The following is a 27,994-nucleotide window of genomic DNA, read 5'->3' as shown; positions in this document are numbered from 1 at the left end:
ATTATTCTTCCCAGCCACTAAACGGCAGTGTCCTCTTATGTTCCGTTTCAAATTTCTTCACAGATGGACCACAGAAACAAAGTCTCTGGTAGAAATTAAATAAGCGGATAGAATGGCCACTATCAAACCTGTGTAAAAATGGCGGGGTTTAACGGTCCCTATTTTATTTCCTAACACTATATAACGCTGTATATGGACATGTGTTAAACATTAGAAACACATACAAACATAACTCTCAGCTGTACGCAGTTGCCCTATCTCAGACAGTCGATGTATTTGTCCAAAGGACTGCGTGTATTTTTAGCGCCCATGTCAGAGGTTGAATGTCAGAGGTTGAAGACACGCAGACGTTACAGGACATTTGTATGTAGTCTGAATTTACAGGAAATGGTTGTGTTCAGGTTTGGTGTCATCTTGACCCCTGAGTGTTCAGATATCGAGGTGTTTGTGTTGGGCTCTCGGTCGGAGATGGGACACTGGGACCCGAACCTAGCCGTTCCGATGAAGTCCAACCGCTCGGTTCTGTCCGCCAGTGAGCCGAGTCTGTGGATCGGAGACGTGCATCTGTCCGAACCGTACACAGAGAAACTGTGGTTCAAATTTATAAAGAAGGTCGCAGGAAACTACATTTGGGAAGGTATGTGAAATATGTGCGTCACATGTGTGAAATTAAATACCTACAATGTGATTGTAATAAATTATTTTCATCACTGGATGGTGGTGTTGTATCAGAAGCAGGCTGTGATTTTCAGAAACGCTGGAGACTAGTGTTTTTTTTTTTTTTTTTTTTTTTTTTTAACTTGTTTACACGTTGTAGCTACTACTAGTATTTCTCAGGCTAATTTTAAAAGTAATTATCTGTATAGGCACTTTAAAATCTTGTCTTAAAAAAAAAGCTACTGGACATTTCCACCATTAATTCTCTGGAAAAGTTCATTGAAAACTGGTTGAGATTTTTGGAAAATGCCCCAATAGCAGGTTGAAAATATAAAATTAATTATTGTTATTATTATTTTATGTCAGCTGGATCCCTCATTCTGCTACATTGATTTTAATTTGTCTTTTTCATTTGAATTGTTTTTTATTGTTAACACATAACAATGCAAACAGTTACATCAACAAATAAATAGATAAATTCAATACATTAATAGTGTGTATACATACATACATTATATATATATATATATATATATATATATATATATATACACACACACACACACACACACACACACACACACAGTACTGTGCAAAAGTTTTAGGCACTTGTGAAAAATGTTGCATAGTGAGGATGTCTTCAAAAATAATGACATAAATTGTTTTCATTTATCACTTAACATCATACAAAGTCCAGTAAACATAAAAAAAGCTAAACCAATATTCAGTGTGACCACCTTTGCCTTCAAAACAGCACCAATTCTCCTATGTTCACCTGGACACAGATTTTCTTGGTTGTTGGCAGATAGGATGTCCAAGTTTCTTGGAGAATTCGCCACAGTTCTTCTATCTATTTAGGCTGTCTCAATTGCTTCTGTCTCTTTATGTAATCTCAGACTGACACAATGTTCAGTGGGGGACTTTGTGGGGGCCATGACATCTGTTGCAGGGCTCCCTGTTCTTCTATTCTAATATTTTCTATTTGCAAAAGTAATGTTTGGGAGTCTAACATTTATATTTCCTATTGACACACTAAAGCTGAAGATATAAATAACCATCTTAAGACAAATGCTTTTGTGAAACATCTTAAGTGCCTAACACTTTTGCACAGTACTGTATATAAATATATATATACACATACATATATACAGTTGAAGTCAGAAGTTTACATACATCTTAGCTAAATACATTTAAACTCAGTTTTTCATGATTCCTGAAATATAATCATAGAAAACATTCCCAGTCTTAGGTCAGTTAAGATCATGACTTTATTTTAAGAATGTGAAATGTCAGAATAATAGTAGAGAGAATTACATATTTCAGCTTTTATTTCTTTCATCACATTCCCAGTGGGTCAGAAGATTACATAGACTTTGTTAGTATTTGGTAGCATTGCCTTTAAATTGTTTAACTTGGGTCAAATGTTTTGGGTAGCCTTCCACAAGCTTCTCACAATAAGTCGCTGGAATTTTGGCCCATTCCTCCAGACAGAACTGGTGTAACTGAGTCAGGTTTGTAGGCCTCCTGCTTGCACACGCTTTTTCAGTTCTGCCCACAAATTTCTATGGGATTGAGGTCAGGGCTTTGTTATGGCCACTCCAATACCTTGATTTTGTTGTCCTTAAGCCATTTTGCCACAACTTTGGAGGGATGCTTGGGGTCATTGTCCATTTGGAAGACCCATTTGCGACCGAGCTTTAACTTCATGGCTGATGTTTTGAGATGTTGCTTCAATATATCCACACCATTTTCCTTCCTCATGATGCCATCTATTTTGTGAAGTGCACCAGTCCCTTCTGCAGCAAAGCACCCCCACAATGTGATGCTGCCACCCCCACGCCACCTCCATGCTTCACGGCTGGGATGGTGTTCTTCTGCTTGCAAGCCTCACCCTTTTTCCTCCAAACATAACGATGGTCTTTATGGCCAAAAAAATTCTCCAAAAAGTAAGATCTTTGTCCCCATGTGCACTTGCAAACTGTAGTCTGGCTTTTTTATGGTGGTTTTGGATCATTGGCTTCTTCCTTCCTGAGCAGCATTTCAGGTTATGTCGATATAGGACTCGTTTTACTGTGGATATAGATACTTGTCTACCTCTTTCCTCCAGCATCTTCACAAGGTTCTTTGCTGTTGTTCTGGGATTGATTTGCACTTTTTGCACCAAACTACGTTCATCTATAGGAGACAGAATGCATCTCCTTCCTGAGCGGTATGATGGCTGTGTGGTCCCGTGGTGTTTATACTTGCGTACTATTGTTTGTACAGATGAACGTGGTACCTTCAGGCGTTTGGAAATTGCTCCTAAGGATGAACCAGACTTGTGGAGGTCCACAATTTTGTTCTTAGGTCTTGGCTGATTTATTTAGATTTTCCCATGGTTTCAAACGAAGAGGCACTGAGTTTGAAGGTAGGCCTTAAAATACATCCACAGGTACACCTCCAATTGACTCCAATTAGCCAATTAACCTATCAGAAACTAATTGGCTAATTGCCTAAAAGCTTGACATCATTTTCTGGAATTGTCAACGCTGCTTAAAGGCACAGTTAACTTATTGTATGTAAACTTGTGACCCACTGTAATTATGACATAGTCAATTTAAAGTGAAACAATCTGTCTGTAAACAATTCTTGGAAAAATTACTCATGTCATGCACAAAGCAGATGTCCTAAACAACTTGCCAAAACTATAGTTTGCCAATATAAAATCTGTGGAGTGCTTAGAAAAATGAGTTTTAATGACTTCAATCTAAGTGTATGTACATTTCTGACTTCAACTATATATATATATATATATAATAATTACACCAATAACATTACACCATATTACTTGACCTCTGAAGTGTTTTGTCAGAGATGGCACAGTATTCTTTATCTGAAATCTGACACTTAAATTTACAACATAACTCACAAATTAAATATCTGAATTCAGAAAGGGTCCAACTAACAATATGTCAGACCCAAATCTTGCTTTTTCTTGCCAGCACTGGTATTTCCAGGAATGCAAATCTGACTTTGTTTTGATTTTATAAATTGGCCATTCACAGACTTAAAACATAAAGTGCTGCCATATGTTTTCTGTTCATATATAATCTATATGGAGCTGCCAATTGAGTAAAATTTTGCTGTGCTTAAAATTCTGCACTGTTGACGTCAAGCTTGAATGGAAGGAACATTTTATAATGCATTATTTATGTACAGGACAGAGGGCATAAATTGTTAATATGTATTAATTTTGCGTTACTGTGTTTTTGTCACATTGTTTATTCATTTTACTGTATTTACAATATAATATACTACTCAGTATGCTGATTATTTTGTATTTGGTCTGTATTCTTTATATGTTGAATTCTGTGTCTGTTTTCATTGTCTTAGCTTCTTCTTGTTTAGTACTACACATAGCAGGCTTGTAGAAAAAATCCACCTCATTGACATTCGCTTGTTTAGCATGAGACCAATAAACTTTGAGCTTTTGAATTGATGAGATATTGTTAATGAGAAAAGTTCAAATGTCGTCTGACTCCCTCTTTTCTCATCAGTTTGTTTATGACCTGTTTTGTCAGACAACCTGAGACTGTCTTCTCTACATGACTTAATGGCACTTTTCTCATTCTGTCATATTTCTCATTTGAATGAATATGCCCTTGTGTGACAAATCAGTGATCTGCTCCAGTGCTCATGCCTGCTGTCGGCTGAGGTTTGATTGAGCCATTGTTTGCTGCTATCTTCCTGCCTATTCACACTCTCTCATTTGACAGCAACAGAGATTTTAATTGTGCCAGAATAAGTTTTGTTTATTAAAATTATGCTTGTTGATAGTTTTTTCCAGTTTATGACCTAGAAGTGAAAAGAGGAAATGCCATATGACCAGTTTTTTGTTGTTGTTGTCGTTGTTGTTGATTTTACCACAGGTAAGAAGTGAAGTAACTGTAGGCTTTTTACAGTTGCCAGGCATCTGTATAGACCACTTCTTAGATGTTTAATGGTGTTTTTCATAATGTTTGGAGCTTGACAGCCCCAGCCATTGTATGGAAAAAGGCAGCTTGAACATTTTCCAACATTTTTCCTTTTGTGTTTCATGACAGAATTTTCATTTTTTGAGTGAACTATCCCTTTAAGAATCTTAAAGATCTCTGAACTCAAGACCTTCAAACTTATTTAGATGCTACCAGAATGCTGCAGAATGTATATGTAGAAGGTGAATACAGGTACAGTGGTACACTTTCTGATTATTTGTCATTGGTGTGTTTCTCTATATAAAATTTCAAGTGGCTACATTAATAACATTACATATTATTTTAGGATGAAATTATAGATTTTTTTTTTTTTTGTAATGGAATAAAATGCACATAGTGATAGATGGAATAAAATACACATAATGATAGATGATGCAGAGTAAGTGTTCCACTTTACCAGTATTCGCCCTATGTGATTTAAATTTAAACTTTATAATTTGTAAGTGCATAATAGAGTGGCGATTGCTTTAGAACTACACGAGAAGCATGGCTTCCATTAAAATTTAATTAAAATTGTGCAATGACATGTTTATCAAATTGCATATAATCTCTCAATAATTCAGATAATTATAGTCCCAGTTCAAAATTTGAGTTAACAAATGTGTGCAATAGCATACTACACTTTCGCAGAATCTAAGGCAGGTACGTATTGAGTTCAGTGGAGCAAAAGATCGATGTTCATTGGACAAGAGGCTCTAAACACGTTTTGTGATTCAAATATGGTTATCGTTTACTCATTCGTTTTTCAACGGCTACAGTCTCTTCGTAATCAAAGACTGCGAAGTGCTCGTGCATTTATGTTGTCATTTTGATCATAAATGTGTTGAGATCCTCAATTTCACTGATAACCGGCTCTGACTCTAGCAGCACTGTTGTAGGTGTGTGTGTGTGTGTGTGTGCGCGTGTCCACTGCAAACTCGCATTCAGATCTGCCTTCGTTCCTCTATGCAATGCCCATATTTTCACAATCCAATCAACAACCAATGGATAAACTCAAGTCCCCGCCCTACATTTGTTTCTTGTCAGATAAGCTGTTTCACTCGGATATACGTCACAATACGGAAGTGATGTCGGTCGCAACTTCCGTTTCATGCCGACTTTAAGGGTGAGGGAAGTTTCTGTTGACAAACCGTCAATTCCTTGATTTTTCTGAGGGAAAGAGCTCTGATGCATTCTTCAGGCAGCTTCGTATTGTGACATCACCCCCACCGTGCTTCATCAACCCCCACTCCACACAACTCTAGTGAATGATATAAAGGAAAGCTGTTTACAGCTGTAAGTGAAGTTAGGTCAAATAAGCATTTTAGAAGAGTTATATTGAGTTTTAACCAAATAATACTTGTTGCTACCTTAAACTGGCACAGTCGGTTGAGAGCCTTCTGACTTTTGCATAAGAGAAAATGTCTGATGAGGCTTCCAAAGCTATGTATGCAAAGGCAGCAAGCCTCAAAGTGGAACCTGAAAATATGCCTAGGAGAAAGTGTTGCCATCTATCACAGCTACAGGATCCCAAGCAGCATTACCGAAGTCTACACATGGCCATTTTAGACAACCTAATTGAGTTTTTCAAATTTGGAAAGTACACTTTTTCTTGAACTCCTTGGCCCAAGCAAGTTTGATTAAATGAATCTAGTCTTTCTTGATGATGCATTCCAAAAATGTATGAATATTTATGGCCATTTTTTTGATGCAGACAGACTGAGATCTGAACTTCAAGTCCTGTACTCTGATAATGACTTAAAAGGTAACAGGGGAAGGCTTTTTGACTTCTTCCCAATTTTGGAATTCCCAATCCTCGTGGTGGCGTAGTGACTCGCCTCAATCCGGGTGGCAGAGGATGAATCTCAGTTGCCTCCGTGTCTGAGACAGTCAGTCTGCGCATCTTATCACGTGGCTTGTTGAGCGCGTTACCGCGGAGACCTAGCGTGCATGGAGGCTTCACGCTATTCTCCGCGGCATCCATGCACAACTCACCATGTACCCCACCGAGAGCGAGAACCACATTATAGTGACCATGAGGAGGTTAACCCAGTGTGACTCTACCCACCCTAGTAACTGGGCCAGTTGGTTGCTTAGGAAGCCTGACTGGAGTCACTCAGCATGCCCTGGATTTGAACTTGTGACTTCAGGTGTGGTAGTCAGCTTCTTTACTTGCTGAGCTACCCAGGCCCCCCGGCTTTTTGACTTCTTAATCTTTTTTCAAGAAATGGGGCTGAATGAGACAATGCATCAATTGTACAAGCTGATGTGTTTACTTGCTACAATTGGAGCTACATCAGCAGGTGGTAGTTTTTTAGTTTGGGGGCAGTGGTAGCTCAGCAGTTGAGGCTCTGCATTACTGATCAGAAGGTCAGGGGTTCAAGCCCCAGCACTGCCAAGATGCCACTGTTGGGCCCTTGAGCAAGGCCCTTGACCCTATCTGCTCCAGGGGTGCCATATCATGGCTGACCCTGCACTGTGACCCCAGCCTAGCTGGGATATGTGAAAAAGAAGAATTTCACTGTATATGTGCAAATGTATAATGTGTGATAAATAAAGAAAATTATTAAATTATTAATTATTAGGTGTAGATAGAAGCTTCAGGTGCTTAAAAAGAGTGACGTCGTACACCCGCAACACAACGGGCCAAAGTCTATAGATTATAAAATATGCATTCCTCTTCACTATATTACAGCCTGTACAGCTGAAAATGACTCGCTTTTGGCGGCCCTGCGTGGACATTACACCCAAAAAATGGAGCTCACATGTGCCTTGCACTCAAAAACACTTACAGCTTTGGCCACTGGGAGCAGTGTTTCGCTTTTCGGTAAGAACAGAATGAATTTAGTTAAAGAAAATTCAACCTACTCTTTCCGATTTCAATGTGAGATCAGTCTGGCTTTGACATCAAAGGCAGAAGATGGTAAAAAAGTAAATTTCATGGTTTTATAAGCCGTTCAAAAACAATTGCTCACAGGCAAAACATCTACTGTAATACAATGTAATATTTACAATTTATATGTTGTTTGCAAAAATGTTTATTCTGTCAAAACACACAGCTACTTTTAAATTGCTGTCAATGGAGAAAGATGCTTTTCCCCCAATTATGATGTAGTTACAGCATCAACCACAAGTTGACCGTGCTGACCAGCCAAACCTTGAACCCTTCATCTGAACAGCATGTAAAGTCCGAGGAAGTGTCTCTCCTGGTGCATTCAGGTCTGCTATAATTTTATCAACACAAGGACTCATTTGAATGCTGTTTATTATCATATGAATGGAGCGTACGACTTGACCATTAAAATTATGCAGAATTGCAAAGCTATTACAGGAAGTGTTGTAGCTGTGGCTGAATTAATGACAGGAACTCTGAGTCATTAAAAATGAACTGTCGGAGGTCAGAAACATGTGACCGCTACAGTCTGGATAACATCGTAATTTAATTGGCCTCTGACCTTCTACTTCAGAAATAAAAGCACAACAAAAGGGACAAAGGGACATTTACTGTATGTACACAAACTTTTCAAGTGAGGGTTAAGTCAAAAATCAATTCTCGAAGAAGAAAAAAAAACATTCAGTAATTTAACATAATCGTAAAAATATTTGAAAATGTGACCTTTTTATTTTTTTACCTTGAACAAATATATTGTTTTGAAAATAATTAAAAAATGACTCTGCAAATGTGTTCGAGGTAAAGTGCAAATATTGTATTACTTTTTACTTGATGGTTACAGCACTTGACATTTTCTGTGTCAATCAAATCTTTTGTTGAAAACGGTATAAATGTTTCACAAATGCATGTATGAAACCAACATGATACAAATATTATATTTCTAAGAACTTGGCACATGCATTTAACTAGATTTTGGAAATATTTCTCCATTTAATTATCATTAGTCCACAAATTTGATTCTAATTGATTGTTTGATTTTTATGTGTTGTGTTTGTGGTGTGTGTCTGTCACTAGGCAATGGCCCGCATCATGACCGTCATTGCGTGTATGATGACAGTAACATGGTGGACGGAGTATACTGCCATCCGATTGGTCACTGGATCGAGGAAACTGGCCATACAGATGAGATGAAATACACTACTAACTTCTACTTCAGTGTGGCGGGACAGCAGGCCATGCACTTCTCTCAGTATGTGTGACTGAATGTCTCTCTCATTGCTCGTGTGTGTGTGTGATTCAGTATGTTCTGGCTCTCTGCATTCTCAGGGCAGAGTTGTGCTAAGCTTTTATTGGCTCTACAGGGTCAATGACTCTTGATTGTACAGAGCTCAGGACATCACACACCTGCTCTACAATATTTTTGCTCAGTTCTCTAGTTGTGTGGGGTGATGTCCTTTCTTAATATACAGGGTAAGGTTCAGGGTCACAGTGGCATTGGACATTTTGACTTGCCTTGGAAACATCTTTCCCTAGTGTTTTTCTTTCTTTTTCTTTGTAGACTGTAAAATTTAGTCAGACTGGTAGAAACACCTGCACTACATAACATCTTTTACATGTAAGTCTCCCTGGATCATCCTGGAGTTAATAGGATAGTTTACCCTAAAATGAAAACACCATTATCATTTACTTACCCTCATGTCGTTCCAAAACTGTAAGACTTTCTTTCTTCCGAGTAACACAAATGGAGGCATTTTGCAGAATTTCTTCGCTGCTCTTTTCCATAAAATGAATGCATACAGTGACTTCCTGAAATCTCACGCAATAGGAGAAAGATGTCCCAAGTTGCTCCTAACAGGCTACTCAGCCTTACAGGCTCGGATAAGGGTGGAGCGGGGTTAGGGCATCTGCTGCCTGTCAGGAACAAACCCAGGCACTTTAGTTTAATGGGCAAAACTGCACTAATGTTTTTTCCTCCACTTTCTGTGGCTAACATTGACACATACATTTTCGGAGGCATTTCGCTCGACTCAACTACACATCCTCACACAGAAACTGATTGTGTGAAGCAGTGCACAATATGTCCCGAGCATAATAAACACAGGAGCGGATTTACTGTACGGAGAATGAAGATTTCACCCGCAAGTGGGCGAGAGATACGGGCAAGCTGGTGTATCCTGTTCCATGTGATCTTTGCATGTAGTGTGTAAATGTTGATTTTGAAGCAGTTTGATCTGATTTTTAATGTTTTTTTAAATGTTGTAAATTTATGTAGCTAATGAAAATCTCTGAAATGAACACATTTATTTTGAGACAAAATACATATTTATTATTTTCAGTTCATTAAATCAAACATTTTTCAATAACTGTCCAATAAGTGTAAGGATGGTATTTGTGTAAAAAGACCCCTTGTTGCAGGGGCTAAAGGCCCCTATTAAACACCTTAAAAGTGGGGGGAATAGATTTTTTATGAAAAATGTTCAAAGTGGGCTCACATTGACTCATCCAATCATAATAGAGATTAGTTTGTTTATAGAATACTTCAGACGTGATAAAATGCTTAATGTGTTTGAAATTAACAGGAAATGGTTGACTTTTTCCTGAAGTAGTTATTTTGAGTAAGCATCATCTTAATTTGTTACTCAAAGCATCTTGCTGTCTCAAAATTATTTGCATTAGTTGACAAATTCAGGGTTCATGCGGATCCTTAAAAAGTCTTAAAATATCTTCAGTTCAATTTTCCAAAATGTAAGGTCTTAAAAACTCTTAAATATCTTAAATGATACAACAAAAGTCTTAATTTGTATTTAAAGAGGTCTTAAATTTGGAGGCGGAAAGACAGGAATCATGAAATGACCTAATGTAATTATCAAACTGTAATTTCAGATTATCAGTATCACAAATGCATGTATAAATACTCTAAATACTGTGGCTCTGTTTTTTCATTGATTGACTTGATTTATATTTGGCATTGCTATTTGATGAAGAAACAACATGGAAGTAAACTAAAGCAAGTGTAACACATGAACAGTATGATATGACTATTGCCATTTGGGTGTAGTACTGAAAAAAGTTGGTCTATTTAGACTCAAGTGCCTGAGAAAATACAAATGTGTAGCTTATTTGTATCTTATGTGTTATGTGTAGCTCAATATGTGTTTGACATCAGTTTCTCATAAAATTACAGCGTGGAAGTACTTAATTCTGCTCTATCTTTTGTTGCGTGATCTCTTTAATGAAAAATAAAACATCAAAATATAACAGAATGTACACTCTTCTGTTATTTTGTAATTGTCTTGAAAATGCTATGAAAATTTCTCGCCATTTTGTAGATCCATTTGTGATTGATATACGTGCCAAGTTGCTAAAGACCTGAGGTATAATGTTTGGCAAAACACCCATACATTGAAGGGTTAAATTGTATTTTTGACTTTACTAAAAGCAGTTGCTGTATTTTCAGGCATGTTTTTTTTTTCCCATCATCTGAAAGGTCCTTCGACTTACAGTCTGAAGCAACTTATATACATAATTTATACGTAATTGCCGCTGGTTAAATACACGCATACCAAAACACATATGCTTAAACGCAAACAGATGAAAACATTGAAACGGTAGCGTTCCCAATTCAGAATATTTTGCCTTTACTAATTACTTTATGCAACCAGTTTAAATAAACTGTCCGATCATAACATTATTGTTTTAACAAACTCTAGTGCACTGTCAAACGCAACTCCTCACATGCCCACAAAATGATGCTTCATTATCACACTTGTATTAAAAACGGATAATTAGTGCATAGTAAAGTGTTGCAGGTATCAAAATTATCCACAGATAGACAGTCGCTAACATTAATGAATGAATAGTATACAACAGACTAGGGCTGTTGATTTAACATGTTAATTTAGTGTGATTAATTATATAAAAATAATGCGTTAAAAAAAATTAACCCAATCAAACATGCCCCCTTGATGCCTACGTAAATTCTGCAATAAAAGTACAGATTTTTCTACCATAAGAGCATTTGAAGTACATGTGTTTTTACCAACCGCGTCAATAGGTGGCAGCGCGCCTCAACAAACTGGAATGAGAACCGATCACTGAAGAAGCACAACAGAATACAGGAATCTTGAGACATGATTTTCAAAGTTTCCACTACTTTTAACTTCACTGCATCCTAAAAATGCACCATTTATGACGCTGATTACCAATGAGACGCTCTAAACGCATCAGTCTGAGGCACACACATGTACGTAGAGCGACAATTAAAAATAGCGCAAATGGAATCCAAGAACATGTACTGTGAGAACTGGACACATTGACAAACTCAATGCAAAACAATTTGCCGTCATCTGTTGTCTAGATATGAGGATCAAAACAAACGCTATTTTGAGTTCTTAAGCCACTTTTTTGTATTGTCTAATCAGTGCTTTTCTCATCTGCCACAATAATTCAATTCATTTCAAACTGAATTTCAATCCGTATTATATATTTATTATAGGCCTTACATATGATATTTATAAATATTTGAATTATAATGCATTATTTATACTAATTACATATTAATTGAAATAATGCGTAAGTGGATTACATTTTTTTAGAGAAGTAATTAGTAATTTATAGTGGATGATTTTTTGAGTGACTTTCCCAACACTGCTCAAAAGACTTTGCAAATGCACAGAAATGCCCTGGAACCCCACAACACCCTAGCATTAAGGTAGTGAGTTTTGCACAGGTTAAATGTATACTCAGTAATTTGTTTCCTCATTTAAAAAGTTTTACTTCTAAAGAAACAAATAGTGATATTGAAACATTTGTATAAAATCATGACCACTCGTGAGATGAAGAGTTCAGTCATATCAGTAACCTTATAAAAGCTCTTTTATTCTACATGGTGCAGGGGTGCCTTCATGGGGTCCGCCATGTTAGGATCACATGACCAGCTGAATACTTCTTGCTTAATCTCAGTAACTCCCCTGTTATTGGACACTTTAATTCATGGATTAAATTAATTCTGGCTTACTGTGCATAGTCAATTTCTACAACGGCATTGGTAAATGAAAACTTCTGTGTTTGAATGATGCAGCATCCAGGCCACTAGGTGTCACTCTAAAGCCAATGTAAGTTACTTCAACATACTTCAAAAAAATTACGGAGTGCACCTTTAACACCACTTGTATTTCCTTTTTGAAGTTTTTCATGCTTGTTATTACTTTTAAATCCTAAATGTGAAGAAAAGTTTCTTCATAATACTGGGAGGTTACAAACACACATAAATGAGCTCCATCAAAGTGGAGAACTCATTAATCGCGAAATGTCTCAATTACCAACAGATTAAAGAGTCATTTACTGCACAGATTCCATTTAAGTCAAAGCATTTGCCATTTAAAAATGTACAAGTCTCAAATCCACAGATTCAACAAATACAACATCCAATTACCCAGAAGCATTTGATTGGGTATTCTCCTCTCTCTATTTTTAATTGTGTGTTTGGCTTTAACAGAGCTCTGTAATTAGCTGAATGGCTGTGAATTGTTGGGCTTCTTTGGCATAGAGTTCCAAGTGCTTGTTTTGTTTGACCTCTAACCTTGTTCTAAAGGGAGAAGAGGAGAGAGAGAAGAGTCATGTAGAGATCTGGTCATTGGGTCTGGTGTGAGGGAATCCATTATGGTAATGACAGATTTAAAGTGTTAAAGAGGGTAAATCGATTCTGTTGCAGACTGGTAGACCTCCAAGATGGCAGAGCTGCTGTGTCTAAATCCATCCGTCTGTCTGTCCATCTATCTATCTGATATAATTTAAAACCCAACAACCTTTTTTGTGAAATGTTTTACTTACAAAGTGTGTTTGCACTAAATTTCTTTAATATGCCATTTGCTTTAATATTTTGTCATATAATGCAATGGCATTCATATATTTGTAAGTGTGACTTAAGTGTCCAAATACATTTTGGGGCCACTGTATATAATAAAAGGTGTGAGCAATATACTCCTTCGTTGAAAAGTGTGTTTGTGTGGGTGTGTATTTGAGCACTGTATTATAAGTATGTACTTGTAGTGCATTTATAATTGAACAGAGTTTTGAGGTGCAGCTTCTGTTTAATTAGTGGTCAAAGATCTTACAAGTTCTACTTGATTCTGGAGACACACGGTCCTTGTATTGTTCCTGTTGACTTTGTTCTTTCAGCCGCCCAAATTTATTTTACACTCTCCATTTGACATGAATTAGACTTAGTAATTAATACACACAGACATAGACAAAAGTCGCTTTTCCACCATAGGGCCGAACGGTTCTGTGCACAGTACGGAACGGTTACGGTAACATTTCCACTAGAGCATGGTTCAGCACGGCATGTTAGAAAACTGTTCTCGTCCCAGAATTCTCGGCATGGTTAGCTAACCATACTCAACTTTCTCAACCATGCTGGTAAAATGGGTTTAGTACATGGCAACTCGTTTAGTGTATCTTCATGATATTATTATGATGGTTTAACTAGTATTGTCGCCTACATTTATTTTTCTACACAACTTTTTCGTCAGGGAAGTAGATTACTAGCTCATTTTAACTTGAAATATATCAATAAATCCTCAAATACTATTTTCATATAATAATTCTAGAACACTGTCAATAAATATCCTTTTTAGCAAGTCTGGGAACTTTTCCCTTTATGCATGTTCGTGTCTGGTGGCAAAAAATAGCCCTCAGCAAATGATGGTAAACCTTGCACTTTTTTCTCTTTACTTTCTTTTTTGTGACATGGTCCGTGTCTTTGCTGTTTGTCAACAGAGTAAAACCAGCTGAAAAACCAGTTCTAAAAACTATGCGATCATCCTCCATAACGCGCCACATTCGCTCCAATATTTACCTCTCACGCTATCGCCACTGCACCAAAGTGGAAAAAGTCAAGTAGTTTTTATTTGTATAGTGCCTTTCACTATACACATCGTTTCAAAGCAGCTTTACAGAAAATCATGCATTAACAGAAAATGAAACTGTAATATCTATAAAGTCTTAGAGTCATCATTGCGTAGTTTGATAAAAACGATTGTGAATTATGTTTAAAAATATGTAATTAAATATTAAATAATAATAAAAAACAAATTATACAATTACAATACAATTAAATAATTGTATTTAAAAACCCAGAGAGCAAGCTGAAGGCAACTGTGACAAGGAACACAAAACTCCATAAGATGTTGGTTAATGGAGAAAAATAACCTTGGTAGAAACCAGACTCACTGTGGGGACCAGTTCCCCTCTGGCTAACATCATGAATATAATGCTAATATTACTTATGTATAGTGCAAGTCATGGTTTAAAATTCTGAAACTAAGTAAGTGTTAAGGGTCAGTGTTTAAACAAAGATTTTGTAAGAACTGTAAGATTAATGACTAATGTCTTTGAAGTCCATCCTGGATTAACTGCAGAAATTCACATTTCATCCCGTTCATGTGTCTTGTTTTCATTGGTTCATTGTTTGATTACTTTGTTATTAGTCTTGTCTTTTCATTGGTTTAAGTTAATTTAGTCTTGTTATCTTGTTTATAGTTTAGTCTTGTGATTGGTTGTCTTGTTTACCTATTACCCATGTCCTTGTATTTTAGCCCTCATGTTTGCCATTGTCTAGTGTCAGGTATTGTGTATGTAACTTTGTTGTCAAGTCAAGTCAAGTTTTGTTTATATCAAGTCTATAGTCATGTCATGTCATGTCTAGTTGTTCATGTTTATGTTTTGTTCACATTAGTAGTCAGGGTTTTTGGATCTCACGTTTGGAAATAAACTGCACTTGGGTTCATCACTTCACCATCGTCTCTTCGTCTGCCTGTTTCCAGCATTGTTACGGTATTCCATTTCAAGAGAGTAGTCCATCATTAGACAGAGGTGATGCAGGCAGAGATCAGTGAGGTGCATCGCAGTTCAACCGGTCGGTAATTTCGGTGAGGTCTATCCTAAGTCCAAGGTTCAGGCAATGGCATATGGCAGTGGTCTTCACTATTTTTTTTTCATGAGAGCCACACTGATAGGACAAAGTCAATAGGAGAGCCACTTTTACTGCAAAGTATCAAAAGTTCAGCTCTGGCTCCTGTTTTCCTTTGCTGTCCAGGAAAGTACAAATCTCTGGGAGGAGGCTCAGAAACCGTTCAAGCACTTTTCCATGGGACAACCATCTCACTTCACTGTGCATCAGTAAATCACCATACTCTGTGTCAGAGTCCTCAGTGAACTGTCGGAACTGTCTGTGGTTCAGCGCTCTGGAGACAATGAAGTTTACCACATGAACAACTGTTTGCATCACGTTTTGGAATGTATTATTTCTCCGTTTTGATACCAGTATGACTACCTGATGTATGATGCAGTGGAAACTGAAAAAGTTGGGTATTTCTTCTCTTTTTTTCATGAGCCCAACAAGCCCCTTCTCCTTTCCTCACATGCTAGGGGCGCCATCCGTGCACACGCTTGCTAGACCTGACCAACTGAGATTTTTTTCATAAAAAATGCCAGAAGTGCATTCAGAATGTCCTCACCTCTCATTTGGCCAACAAGTGGAAGTAAGCACAGCATTTCTTCTCATAAAGAATTTTCTTTGGGGGACCTCACCCAAACACACAACTGAGCAACATCTGTGACATCGGTGCTTTCATCCATCGCGATGCTGAAACACGGTGCTGCTGTCACATCTGCACAGAGCTGGTCACTCACACCTTTGCCGATGGTTTCAATCCACCTCATTATGGTGGAATCGGATAATTGTAATCCTTTAATTTGCTTTACAATTGCGTCCTTGTTGTCACTCTGTAAACAATATTTCTGCTGAGGCCAAAAAGCAATCTTTCACAATTTCTGAGAAGGGTTTTTTTTTCCCCCGAGCCAAAATCCATGCGATCTCAAAAGATGCCTCAGTTAAACGTTCAGCTGTAGAAGTTGTCCTGTGTATGAGCCTTTGTTGTCCAGAAAGAGAGGAAGAAAGCTGCTCTGTTTTTCTTTTCCTTTTCCTTGCGGTTGTTGCATGCCCCGAATCTTTAGTTCCTTCGTTTGTCACTGTCACATTGCTTAGTTGCTCTCCTTTGGGTGGGCAACTTTGTTCAATAACAAATTGATCCATTTTCAGTCCGTTTATAACACAAGCTAACAAGCATGAAATGCTCGGCGTGTACAGGCATGTATTCATGATACTAAGTGGGGCAGCTGGTCTCGGAGCCCCCCCAGCTCTACAGCACCCCACAAATATCCAATGTAAATCTGTGTTGAAAAATGGAACTGCAGCACGCTCTCATTGAGAGCCATTGGGGCAGATTTCTGGCTGCCCTGCTTATTTTCACGTTAGGTCATATCACTGTATTATTTACTGCCATGCAAGCCACAAATTAAAGTTTGGCGAGCCGCAGGAGGCTCGCGAGCCACGCAATGAGTAACACTGCGGTACACGGACGCGACACTTGACAGAAGAGGCCGGGAGACAGATCAAGGGACATCAGTGACAATCAGCGCATGTCTTCTCTCATGATTTCCGTTAAAAACAGGAGAAAGCAGGTGATACCGAGACTTTGAATGATTGCTCATCAAAAAATGACACTGCTCAGACTCACAAGCAAACATCACCATAAATAGGCCTAAGCTTAATTAACATGGTGAGATATTACATAGAAACATTCAAAGACTTAATATATTCAAAAAATAATGTTAATGTGAAATTTACTAATTCCTTTACTTATACACTATCCATATGAACTTTGTGAGCGAACTTCTCTAGCATTATTGAAGTGTAAATTCATGGCACTACACCTATTCACGAACTACTCGGTTTACGCTGGAGATCGCTACCCTTCTACTTTGCCCTGCTAAGGGAAGTGGGCATCCGCATCCTCAACTATCTCGACGACTGGCTATGCTGCGGGCTCTGATTAGTGCTTATTCATGTTGCTCTGTGCTCTGCTAATTCTTAGCATAGGTGTATTGCTGAAAATATTTTTTTCAGAAAATTCCATGACTTTTCCAAAACTTTCAGTTAACTTGTTTTTCCATGACATTTCCAGGCCTGGAAAACACAATTTCCTTGACTTTTCCAGGATTTCCATGACCGTACAAACCCTGTTAGGAGGACTTTTATTTTGAAGTCCTGAGACAAACACAGGAATTAGCTAGCCACAGTTAATGCTAGAGGCTGATTTTAGAGCTAGTACTAACTTAGGTATTTGTTTTCTCAGAGCATCACTAATAACTTTATATAAAACATCTCTGTACACCTCCATAATTACACTAATCTTTCATTAAATATTTATTTATTTTTATTAATGTTAGTTATGTTGATGTTAGCTAGCAGGGATAGTCATCTCAGATGCTACATCAGTATTCGTCTCACAATTACTGAATAAAACTTAGTGGCATTCTAACTTATTTTAGCATATATAATGAATTTATGCATAATTAATAACTTTTCACGAATGATATACATTATAAAACTAAATGACTCACCTTTCACAATCAAGCTGCAGCTTCTGTCAGTAAAAACTGGACCATTACAGTTCAAACTGTCACTGATGCAAAACCTGAATGTAACCCAACTGAATGGGTTGTATTAAAAAATAACTCTACAAATTGACCCAATATGAGTAACCCAACTATTGGGTAAAAAAAATAACCCAGCGTTTTTTAGAATGTACTGGCCCATGTCTTTATTCTTGTCATTAGATATGGCTTGAATCCCTCCTTCAATGTAAGTTTTTATCATCCATAAGCAATAATAGTGACTATAGTATAATGTATAATACAGTAATACATAATTTACCAATTAAGCTCTACACTGAGTTCCCTATCTGTCACTCACTCGACGTTGTGTCGATGTAGCGACACTAGGGGTCACTCTTGGGAGACGAACACACCTCTGATTTTGAAAAAAGGCTAGTGGGAATTGGCGAGTGGAATTTGCATGCCACTCCCCCCGGACATACGGGTATAAAAGGAGCTGGCTCGCAACCACGCATTCAGATTTTCTCTTCGGAGCCGACCGGTTGTGTTCGGCGAGCTGAATTACTCTGCCAATCCATTCACCTCGAAAAGCTGTTGGATTTATGGTGCATTACAGCGGCTTCTCCCCCTCTTGCACTGGTGAAGTGCAGAGAATGCCCCTGGGCGCTTCAGCAGCTAAGAGTATATTCTTCCTACTGAAAGAGTATATTTTCCCTTCTGAAAAAGTGTGGCATTAACGGAGAGCGTTTTTTTTTAAAGATGCCTCTCTGTTTATGTGTATTTCCTGGTTGCGGTCGTTATCTCTCCGCCGGGTAACTCCCCACAGACCTCCCATTCCCCAGTACGCTCATTTGCCCCACTGGGATGAGACCGCCGGCTCGTCTCAGGGCGAGTTTGCGATCTCATTTCGGCGCTCGCGAAGTGGATGAGCTCTCAATTGCAGCATCGGAGAGTGGGCTGTCCAGTCTGATGCTGAGGACTCGACTGGGCTCCTACCTTCGGGTGCGGTTGCCCAGTCACAGCCTGATGCGCAGCTGGCAGCCATGCTTGCCCGGGCGGCTGCGTGTGTCGGGCTGGAGTGGAACCCTCCACCCCCCCGAACCCTCGCAGCCTGACAATTGGTTCCTGGGCCCGGAGCGCCGCTCATGGCCGAGCCCCGCCCTGGTCCCTTTCTTCCCGGAGGTGCATGAGGAGCCCACCTTTCACTGCCCAGACCCGGTCTCTGAGCTCCACTGCTCTCACTACCCTTGATGGTGGAGCTGCCAGGGGATACTCGGCAATTCCCCAGGTGGATAAGGCGGTTGCGGTGTACCTGTGCCCGCAAAACGCCGCCACCTGGCGGGGCCACCCGAGACCCCGTCCAGCGCCTGTAGGGTTACGTCGTCTCTGGCGACTACGGCCTGCGGTGCCGCTGGACAGGCCGCCTCTGCCCTGCATGCCATGGCTCTCCCTGCAATTGCACCAAGCCAAGGTGCTAAGAGAACTGCATGAGGGTAGTTCTGACCCGGGATTGATGCAGGAGCTGCGCTAGGCGACCGACCTTGCTCTCTGGGCGACAAAGGTCACGGCACGGACTCTCGGGCAGGCGATGTCCACCCTGGTGGTCCAGGAGCGCCACCTATGGCTCAACTTGGTCGAGATGTGGGAAGCTGACAAGGTACGGTTCCTTGATGTCCCTGTCTTCCAGGTCAGTCTGTTCGGCAACACCTTCGAGGACTTCGCCCAGCAGTTCTCGGCGGTGAAACAGCAGATGGAGGCTATTCAGCACATCCTGCATCGGTGCGGTTCAAGACCTCGCACCTCGTCTGCTCGTCGCCAAGGGTGTCAACCTGCTGCAACAACACTGGCTCCGCTGCGGCCCACCCCCGGCGTGGAGCCACTGCAGGAAGCAGACCCCACCCATCTCACGGCCAGCTGGCAAGAACCCGAGGAAGGCTTCGAAGCGCCCCTGAGACAGGCGACCCAGGCACATGGAGACCTGCTGCAGGCCTAGAGATGGTAAGCAGACCACTCCATCCCCCGGTGGAGGTCCGGGAGAAGAATCCTTTGCCTTTTTGTTGATTCGCCGCATGCCCTTTATGGCAGGTATGGTGCTCCAGGGGCGGCTCCCCCACCCGCCCAGCTGTGGCACAAACACACCCACACCAGGTTGGTTCTGACAGACTGTGGGGACAATATTCCTCCTCCACCCTAACCGGCTGATCATATGGTGGGTATCAGGAACCAGGTAAGTGCTTCAATGTCCCTGGACTCAGCACGGCCACGGGGCATGAGCCCTTTCGATGTGGCACCTCAGGCTCTGCCCCGCCACAAGACCCCACCCACCAGTACGTACGTATGTCCCCTTGGCCCCCCTCGCCCTGAGCTTGGACGTGTGGCTTCCGCTTCCCTACCCATTGCGATGGCTGACCCGGACCGTCCGACTCGGCTACGCGATTCAGTTTGCCAGGCGCCCGGCCAGGTTCAGCGGTGTCCGTTCCACCTCAGTGAAAGGCAAGAACACCGCTACCTTGCGTGCGGAGATCGCTACCCTTCTACTTTGCCCTGCTAAGGGAAGTGGGCATCCGCATCCTCAACTATCTCAACGACTGGATAATCCTAGCTCACTCTTGGGATGTGTTATGTGCGCACAGGGACCTGGTGCTCACGCACCTTAGCCGGCTGGAGCAAGCTCTCCCCGGTTCAGGGCATCTCTTTTCTCAGCTTGGAGTTGGACTCAGTCTCGATGTCTGCACGCCTCACAAACGAGCGCGCACAGTCGTTGCTGAACTGTCTGAAGGCGTTCAGATGGAGGACAGCTGTTCCACTGAAACTTTTTCAGAGGCTCCTGGGGCATATGGCATCCTCAGCAGTGGCCACACCGCTCGGGTTGATGCATATGTGACCACTTCAGCACTGGCTTCAGACTCGAGTCCCGAGATGGGCATGATGCCACGGGACACGTTGCGTGGTCGTCACACTGATCTGTCGCCGCCTCTTCAGCCCTTGGACCAACCTAGCATATCTACGGGCAGGGGTTCCCCTAGAGCAGGTCTCCAGGCACGTCGTGGTTACGACGGATGCCTCCAAGATGGGCTTGGGTGCCATATGCAACAGGCACGCAGCCGCCGGCTCTTGGACTGGCCCGTGGTTGCATTGGCACATCAACTGCCTTGAGTTGTTGGCAGTACTGCTTGCCCTGCGGAGGCTACGGCCGTTGATCCAGGGCAAGCATGTGTTGCTCCGGACAGACAACATGGCAACGGTAGCGTACATCTACCTCCAAGGCGGCCTATGCTCCTGTTGCATATCACAACTCGCCCGCCGTCTCCTCCTCTGGAGTCAGCAGTGCCTCAAGTCTTTGCAAGCCACTCATATCCTGGGCGACCTCAACACCGCAGCGGACGTGCCGTCACGACAGGTTACGCTTAGGGGAGAGTGGAGACTCCACCCCCAGGTGGCCCAACTGATTTGGAGTCGATTCAGTCGAGCACAGGTAGACCTGTTTGCTACCCGGGAATCCTCCCACTGCCCGCTTTGGTACGCCCTGACCGAGGCACCCCTCGGTATAGACGTGCTGGCACACAGCTGGTCCCCGGGACTATGCAAATACACGTTTCCCCCAGTGAGCCTACTTGCACAGACCCTGTTCAAGGTCAGGGAGGACGGCAGTGGTAGACACGCTTCCTCTACGAGGCGCCTGTATGCCTTGAAGTGACGTCTGTTTGCTAAGTGGTGTTCTTCCTGATGCGAAGACCCCCAGAGATGCACAGTCGGATCGGTGCTTTCCTTCCAGCAGGAGAGGCTGGAGGGGCGGCTGTCCCCCTCCACCTTGAAGGTGTATGTAGCCGCCATTTTGGCACATCACAGTGCAGTAGATGGTAAGTATTTTGGGAAGCACAACATGATTATCAGGTTCCTGAGAGGCACTAGGAGGTTGAATCCCTCCAGACCGTGCCTCATCCCCTCGTGGGGCCTCTCTGTAGTCCTTCGGGGTCTACGGGGAGCTCCCTTCGAGCCCCTGGAGTCAGTTGAGCTAAAGGCACTCTCTTTGAAGACTGTCCTCCTGACTGCGCTCACTTCCATCAAGAGGGTATGGGATGTGTAGGTGTTCTCTGTCAGCAAAACTTGCCTTCAGTCCGGGATACTCTTACGTGATCCTGAGACCCCGACCGGGCTATGTGCCCAAGGTTCCCACAACCCCATTTAGGGATCAGGTGATGAACCTGCAAGCGCTGCCCCGGGAGGAGGCAGACCCAGCCTTGGCATTGCTGTGTCTGGTGTGTGCTTTACGCATCTATTTGGATCGCACGCAGAGCTTTAGCAGTTCCGAGCAGCTCTTTGTCTGCTTTGGCGGACAGCAGAAAGGGAGTGCTGTCTCCAAACAGAGGATCGCCCATTGCGTCATTGATGCCATCGTGATGGCATATCATGCTTAGGATGTGCTGCCCCCTGTGTGGCTACGAGCCCACTCTACTAGGAGTGTGGCAGCCTCCTAGGCCCTGAACAATGGCGCCTCTTTGGCAGACATCTGCAGAGCAGCCGGCTGGGCAACACCCAACACCTTTGCAAGGTTCTATAATCTCCGGGTTGAGCCGGTCTCGTCCCGTGTATTGTCAGGTACGAGCAGGTAAGTTCCGGGACAGCTGGCCGGGTATACCGCTTGCGCATCGCGCCTTTCCCCTCCCATGAGGTGAAGACGTGTGCTTTTGACTCCCTCCTTAGCCCTGTGGCAGACGAGTTTGCGGAGAAACTCGCTGCCGGCCCAGTACACGTGCTAACTAAACCTTGTACTGGAGTAGGCGCTCCACATGCGGTTCCCCATAGGTGACCCCATGTGATATATCTTCCGCTAAATCGTTTCCCTGTTGGTAAACCTGTGTTAAACTGAGGTTCCTCTGCCCCCGGTCACCTTGTTTGTAGAACTCCTCCCCCATTGGGTTGGACCTACCATGGGACTGCTTCACATGACATACTTCCGACAAGACTCGGTAAGACCATGTGACATATTCCACTCAAAATAACCCCCCCCCCCCTTTTGGGTGGGGTGTGGTCTCCGCGGTGTCTTCCCCTTGGGAGTGACACCCTCCCGATGTAGACACTTATGGCCCCCAGCCGGTAAACAAAATTCCACTCTTTCTGGGGAGAAAAAAAGAGGAAAAGAGGCCACGGCTGGGCTATCCTGTCCCTATTTGTTAGGCAAATTGACTTGTTCCCAAAGGACCGTTCGATGCTCATAAGAGCATTGGGGGAGGTTAGGTGACGGCCTGGTGCGCTGGCTACGAGGCACACAGCGGTCTGCCCGTCTCGCACCGCCAGTCCACGTAACACAGTTCAGCTTATTGTGGCGTTTCGTAAAGGGACCCCTAGTGTCACTATATTGACACAATGTCGAGTGAGTGACATATAGGGAACGTCCTGGTTACTTTTGTAACCTCCATTCCCCGATGGAGGGAACGAGACGTTGTGTCCCTTTTGCCACAATACTGAACTACCCGCTGAAATGGCCAGGACCTTGTCTCGGCTCCTCAGCACAAAACCTGAATGAGTGGTTGCGAGCCAGCTCTTTTTATACCTGTATGCCCGGGGGGAGTGCCATGCAAATTCCACTCGCCATCCCATTGGCCTTTTTTCAAAATCAGAGGTGTTTGGGGCTCCCAAGATTGACCCCTAGTGTCACTACATCGACACAACATCTCGTTCCCTCCATCAGGGAACGGAGGTTATGAAAGTAGCCAGGATGTTACACACACAACTGAGTTTTAACTGCAGACACACAAACACACACACACACCCTTGTTCCTTCAGCTAAGCTTTCTCTCTCTCTTCTCCTCAGGGTTCTGCCACAAGTCTGGTTGGGCAGCTGCCCTCGTCAGGTCGAACATGTGACCCTGAAGCTGAAACACGAACTGGGCATTACGACAGTGATGAACTTTCAGACAGAATGGGATGTCGTAAACAACTCACACGGCTGCCGGCGCGACCCCAGCCAGCCCATGACCCCAGAGACCATGATGCACCTCTACAGAGACTGTGACCTGGCTTACATCTGGATCCCCACCCCAGACATGAGCACAGAGGGTGTGTGGGTTTACTTACTTATAATTTGACACTGTCCCTACGAGTGAGGTAAATTTGTCAAAACCATCCTTTAGAATTAGGGTAGTGTAGTGCAAGGATAGGGTTTGGGTTAGTCTGTTGTTTTATAATTAGCTTTATAAAAGAACAATAGAAGTCTATGTTATTTCCTTGTTTAGAATGCCAAGTTAACGTACGTATAACTTGCATGGCAAATTATGGTTATTGTAATAGTTGTATGTCTCTCACTGCAGGTCGTACACGGATGCTGCCCCAGGCAGTATACCTGCTCTATGGGCTTCTGGAGAATCATCACACAGTTTATGTTCATTGTAACGCAGGTGTGGGCCGTTCCACTGCGGTGGTTTGCGGTCTCCTGATGTACGTATTAGGCTGGAGTCTCAGGAAGGTGCAATACTACCTCACCGCCAGGAGGGCGGCAGTCTATATAGATGAAGAAGCACTTGTGCGGGCTCAAGATGACTTTCACATGAAATTTGGAAGACTCCGTCCTTCTGTCTGCTACCCAGAGACATGAGAACAATACCCTCTACTGGTTTTGAGGACAAAATTGAGATCTAAATTAAATGCAGTTGACCCTTCGCGAAGCTCTGCCCCCTTTGGTTGGTTGCTCACTCTGACAAGCTCTGCAGAACTTCCCATTGGAATGAATGGGAGATTGCTGTGGCTTGAACGACGAGTTTTTTGGCAAAATATACTCATAAACGGAATGGATAATATTTTTACGTGGGCTGGTATGAAGAGTGACATTGTAATGCATATTTGTCTGTAGTTTTTTTGTATAAGAAATCATTAAATTACACAAAAATTTGATTGAAAACTGTGCAAACTGTTAATCAGAATCAAGGCAAATGATTATTACAGTCACTTGAAAAGAGAATTTTTTTTAATAGTGATTACACATCTAATAACATCAGCGTAAGTGAACAGAGCTGTTTATAACGTCTCATAATACACTCATTTTGATGCTGTGAACTGTTTAATTACTATCGCTTTTACTATGACTTGAATCAATACATAAATGAATTAAAGTTCAGTTATTAGCTTTAATTTACCTTGGAGCAAATGTAGGTGTCATTGTAGATGTTCATTTGGGAATGAGGGCTGACACAGTTTAATCCATAAAATGCTCTTCTCCAGATTTATTTAAAGATTATTTAAAAAAAGAAAAGAAAAAAACACTGCGGGTATCCTCTCTGGGTAACTCATGTCAATGCTACAAATGACCCAGCAACAACGTGTTTTACAATGTTTTGATTATTTTTTATAAAATCCCGCTTAAAACTTCTCAAACAAACATAACTTCCAGTTATGGCAGTTATCATTGTAAAATGGCAAACACGTGTCAGAATAATGGCGGCAGGGCAACAGTTGCTAAGACAGGATTGGTCAGAAGTGCTTTTAAGACAGGGCTTATCGAAGGGTCAATTACAGGAATGTGGGAGAGAATGTAGTGTTTCATTAAATTCCCTTACAAAAAATCTAGAGTTCTGACAAACTTGCTGCAATGTTCCCACTCATTATTTTCACATGCAAATGAGCTTGCTATTCGCCGAAAATGTTTGCCAGAAGTCTGCAGCTTTTCACCAGTAGTGGTGAACTTGCAGCAAACCTTTGGCAACAATGAAGAGTTTGTGACAAGTTTAGCAGAACTCTTGATTTTTGTAAGGGTTATCAGAGTTAAGCAAAATTCAGAATTTAAGAATTGGCTTTGTTTCAATTTATGAGTTGGACTTCAAATTGCACTGGCCATGTCCCACAGGTAGTTGAATTGGATTTAGAATTTTGCATTAAAATGTCACGAAGAGGAATTTATTTAATTGCAATTGAAATCTATTCAAAATAGTCTCAAAGCAGAAATATACTCTATAACATTATTTCAAAACAAGTTTTCAGACTAAATATACACAATTATTGATTAATTATGCTTCTTTATTGCCTGATATATTTGGGGGGGGGGGGGGGGGTTTCCAACTGATTAGACATATTTCTCTAAACAAAGTTTAGAGAACACTGTCAGTACTGTTGAAACAACTAGCACAGCCATCCAAACAGATTTAATTTCACCATACAGAAAAAAAAAGAAAAAGAAAATCTATTGATAAAATATCATGTCACACAGCCAACAACCGTGCTTTAGGGTTCTTTTAATGTAGCAGCTTTCAGTGGTGGATATGGACAGTGCTACAGTTTTAATAATCTGTTAAGCATTATTGTTTATGTTAATAAAACGTTTTATAAAGGTATATCTAATGGTCTACAGTAAAATAATCTACAGTATGTAGGTCTTTTTGAACTATCGGCAAAACCAGTTTTATCTTAGTGCAATAGGCCTGTATGAATTAGTCAGACATATAACAGGTTAATGAATACACATCCTCACATGATAAAGGCGCTTCTAATGCCTGAAAAATGATGCGAGTAAAAATTTAAACTACCAGGAGACCATAAATTATTGGTTCACATACAGTACATAATAGCATTTGACATTTTAAATATGCATATATTCAATATAGATTAATTTTCCAGCCTATCTCAGGCCCTCTGTCTGAAACACTCAGTTTTGGCTTCAGCTCCTCCTTTATACATCAACATAAACACCCACTGTTCTGAATGGATAACTGTCACGGATCCACCTGACCCTCCTGCCACATACACACAACTCTCCTGAATACTGATCACCTGCACCTGCCTCTCATCACCGCATCAATCAGCTCCTCTACTTAAACCCTATTCTCCCTTCACTCGTTGTCTGGTCTCAATTCAGAATACAGACTCGCTTACCTGCGACTTACAGTTGTGCTCAAAAGTTTGCATACCCTGGCAGAAATTGTGAAATTTTGGCATTGATTTTGAAAAAATGACTGATCATGCAAAAAAATTGTCTTTTATTTAAGGATAGTGATCATATGAAGCCATTTATTATCACGTAGTTGTTTGGCTCCTTTTTAAATCATAATGGTAACAGAAATCACCCAAATGGCCCTGATCAAAAGTTTACATACCCTTGAATGTTTGGCCTTGTTACAGACACACAAGGTGACACGCACAAGTTTAAATGGCAATTAAAGGTTAATTTCCCACACCTGTGGCTTTTAAAATTGCAATTAGTGTCTGTGTATAAATAGTCAATGAGTTTGTTAGCTGCTCACGTGGATGCACTGAGCAGGCTACATACTGAGCCATGGGGAGCAGAAAAGAACTGTCAAAAGACCAAGGTAATGGAACATTATAAAGATGGAAAAGGATATAAAAAGAAATCCAAAGCCATGAAAATGCCAGTCAGTACTCTTCAATCACTTATTAAGAAATGGAAAAGTCGGGGATCTCTTGATACCAAGCCAAGGTCAGGTAGACCAAGAAAGATTTCAGCCACAACTGCCAGAAGAATTGTTCTGAATACAAAGAAAAACCCACAGGCAACCTCAGGAGAAATGCAGGCTGCTCTGGAAAAAGACGGTGTGGTGGTTTCAAGGAGCGCAATACGACGATATTTGAACAAAAATGAGCTGCATGGTCGAGTTGCCAGAAAGAAGCCTTTACTGCGCCAATGCCAAAAAAAGCCCAGTTACAATATACCCGACAACACCTTGACACACCTCACAGCTTCTGGCACACTGTAATTTGGAGTGACGAGACCATAATAGAGCTTTATGGTCACAACCATAAGCGCTATGTTTGGAGAGGGGTCAACAAAGCCTATAGTGAAAAGAATACCATCCCCACTGTGAAGCATAGTGGTGACTTACTGATGTTTTGGGGGTGTGTGAGCTCTAAAGGCACGGGGAATCTTGTGAAAATTTATGGCAAGATGAACGCAGCATGTTATCAGAAAATACTGGCAGACAATTTGCATTCTTCTGCACGAAAGCTGTGCATGGGATGCTCTTGGACTTTCCAGCATGACAATGAC

The 27,994-nt window shown here is 41.5% G+C and overlaps 1 protein-coding gene across 1 annotated transcript; it reads left to right on the top strand.

Moving 5' to 3' along the window:
- Positions 1 to 41: 41 nt before the first annotated feature.
- On the top strand, positions 42 to 24,894 carry epm2a (EPM2A glucan phosphatase, laforin). Its single transcript, XM_051659866.1, has 4 exons — positions 42 to 637; positions 8,617 to 8,791; positions 23,819 to 24,063; positions 24,315 to 24,894. Exons 1-4 carry the CDS (start codon positions 271 to 273, stop codon positions 24,596 to 24,598), a joined length of 1,071 nt encoding a protein of 356 aa, XP_051515826.1. The 5' UTR covers positions 42 to 270; the 3' UTR covers positions 24,599 to 24,894.
- Positions 24,895 to 27,994: the final 3,100 nt, after the last annotated feature.

Source organism: Myxocyprinus asiaticus, chromosome 28, assembly GCF_019703515.2.
Source record: "Myxocyprinus asiaticus isolate MX2 ecotype Aquarium Trade chromosome 28, UBuf_Myxa_2, whole genome shotgun sequence".
Lineage (NCBI taxonomy): Eukaryota > Metazoa > Chordata > Actinopteri > Cypriniformes > Catostomidae > Myxocyprinus > Myxocyprinus asiaticus.
This window is presented reverse-complemented; position numbering and strand designations above follow the sequence as displayed.